This window comes from Marmota marmota, unplaced genomic scaffold (assembly GCF_001458135.2).
Source record: "Marmota marmota marmota unplaced genomic scaffold, marMar, whole genome shotgun sequence".
NCBI lineage: Eukaryota > Metazoa > Chordata > Mammalia > Rodentia > Sciuridae > Marmota > Marmota marmota.
Genome location: NW_026000283.1, coordinates 13,571,888 through 13,574,534, shown reverse-complemented (window position 1 = coordinate 13,574,534; position 2,647 = coordinate 13,571,888). Strand labels below are relative to the sequence as shown.

The following is a 2,647-nucleotide window of genomic DNA, read 5'->3' as shown; positions in this document are numbered from 1 at the left end:
GAAACAGTGCAGTTTACCAACTACTCCTTCTTTACAGGAAACTCGGTAGCTGTAAAATTTTTGTTCAGTTTGAAACATTTCAATACCTATTAATTCCAAAGATCCGAACACCATGTAGTTGTGGCATTTGGGGAATAAGCACACTCAGAAGAGAAGCTGTGTTAGGATGAAGTAAGTTGAATCGTACTTTGTTTAGAAACTTGTCAGAAAATATAGAATTGTTGGAGAAATTGTGAAAAACTTCCATGAAGATGTTAGGAGCCTTGCTTTACCTTGGTCAGGAGTTTCAAAAGGTGTTCCTTTTACTGCATGCAAAAATACATACATCCCCAGATTATGTATAATATTTGTTAAGGTCCAAGCAACAGGAACACTGAAGAAAGGAATGCTGAGTAAGACAATATGGAAGCAGAATACAACAGACACTAGTATGGCAGTATGTAAAAACGTGGATGTGTAACCGATGTGATTCTGCAATCTGTATACGGGGTAAAAATGGGAGTTCATAACCCACTTGAATCAAATGTATGAGATATGATATGTCAAGAGCTTTGTAATGTTTTGAACAACTAATAATAAAAATAAATAAATAAATAATTGGGAAAAAAAGACAATATGGAGCAAGCCAACTCCCAATGCATATGTCAGCCACATACCCCGGTTGTTCATTACACGGGTATTTGGATTCACTTCACTGTGGGCAACTCCAACATTCATGTTTGCTCCGCCACCCAGTTCCCGGTGGCTGGCACTGCATAAGACCCGCCCAGTGGCAACCTCAGCTTACACTCATGCTTCAAAAGCCAAGTCTGCCCCAGCGCGGCACCTCAAGCCGTCACTGTCCTAGCGCACTCACTGCCCTTGCTGGTATTCTTAATAGCTGAAATTCTGACTGGAGTGAGATGAAATCTTAGAGTAGTTTTGATTTGCATTTCTTTAATTGCTAGAGATGTTGAACATTTTTTCATATATTTGTTGATTGATTGTACATCATCTTCTGAGAAATGCCTGTTCACTTGCTTGGCCCATTTATTGATTGCATTAATTGTTTTCTTGGTGTGGGCCAAGGAACTGAACAAACACTTCTCAGAAGATGATGCTGTTGTTTTTTAACTTATTTCGTTTTATTTTAATGCTTTTATTACTCCACTATAGTTATACATAATAATTGGACATTCATTTTGACATATATAAAGATTCATGGGATTTAATTTACTCCAATTTAGTACAGGTGCCTCCTCTTACCCTCCCCTCTACCCTATCCCTACTCTCAATCCTCTATTGGTCTACTTCTATTTCTTTCATTCTTTATCATTAATTGGAACATTATAGATACACATAAAGGTGGAAAGAACTGTAGTGTCTTTGTACAGACACATAGCATCATTTTGTCAGTCATTTCCCTTTATGCTGTTATTAAATGAATAAACATTGATGTTATGCACTCTATGCCTGTCAACTTAGGTTAATTATGTTTTGCTTTTTTAAAAAAAGTTCTCTTTTCAATCAATTAGGAGAAAAAGAGATAAACAAACCACGTATTTACAATTTTTCTTGTTACATATGCAGTTACCCTTGCTGGTGACCTTAATTTCTTCATGTAGATTTAATACCCAGTGTCCCTTCAGCGGGAAGACTTCCTTTAGTTGTCTTATAAGACAGGTCTAATAGCAATAACTCTTCTCAGCTTTTGTCTACATGAGGATACCTTAAATTCTTCTTTGTATTTTTTGCTAAAATGTTCTGTTTCATAAAATATTTTGTGATAATCAGAGTTGAACGTGCCTCATTTTTATTAAAATGACTACAACAGAAATGTTACCCTTTAAAGGGGCGAGTTTTATTATACTCACAAGGCTGTGGAACCATCCTCATTCTGTAATTTCAGGAAAGATTTATGAAAGCAAAAACAACTCCAGTGCCCGTTAGAACTCATTCCACACTCACCTGCCCAGCTACTTGCAACTTTATATTATGGATTTGCCTATTCTGGACATTTCATATAATTTATAGGAGCATACAATGTGTGAGTTTTTGCTTCTGGTTCTTTCACTTAGCATAATGTTTTATGAAGGCTGATATGTGATTCATATTTTCTTGCCAAATAATATTCTATTGAATGGGTACAACACATTATGTTCATCCATTCATCAGTTGATGGACATTTGACTTGTTTTGACTTCTTGGATTTGAGTTATTATGGATAGTGTTGCTCTGAACATTCCTGTACCAATTTTTGTAGAGACCTAAGTTTTCAATTCTCTTGGGTGTGTATGTAGGAGAGTCTAGTTGCTAGGCAATAGGGAACTCCATGTTAAAAGGTTTGAAGAAACTTCCAGACCCTTCTCCAAAGAAGATACACCATATGCCTTTCTACCAGCAATGTGTGAGGGTTCCCAATTCTCCACATCCTTGGCTATGCATGTTATCATCTAGTTATTTTATTGTGAATATATAAGTTAGTGTTAGAGATTATCTCATTTTGAACTTGACTTGCATTTCACTACTGATTGATGATGTTACTGTCTTTTCATGTACCTATCGGCTATTTCCATATCTTTCATGGAATACTGTCTATTCAAATATTTTGCCTTTAATTTGTGATTTTTTGCCTTTTGCTCTTGACTTTATATATGATGCATATAAT

General features: G+C 35.8%; 1 protein-coding gene across 1 annotated transcript; it reads right to left on the bottom strand.

Annotated features, from left to right (window-relative positions):
• Positions 1–79: 79 nt before the first annotated feature.
• Positions 80–790, bottom strand: LOC107153081 (ORM1-like protein 1). Its single transcript, XM_015498575.2, is given in 3 exon segments — positions 80–165; positions 168–407; positions 621–790. Coding segments are annotated over 3 exon segments (423 nt in total). The 5' UTR covers positions 718–790.
• Positions 791–2,647: the final 1,857 nt, after the last annotated feature.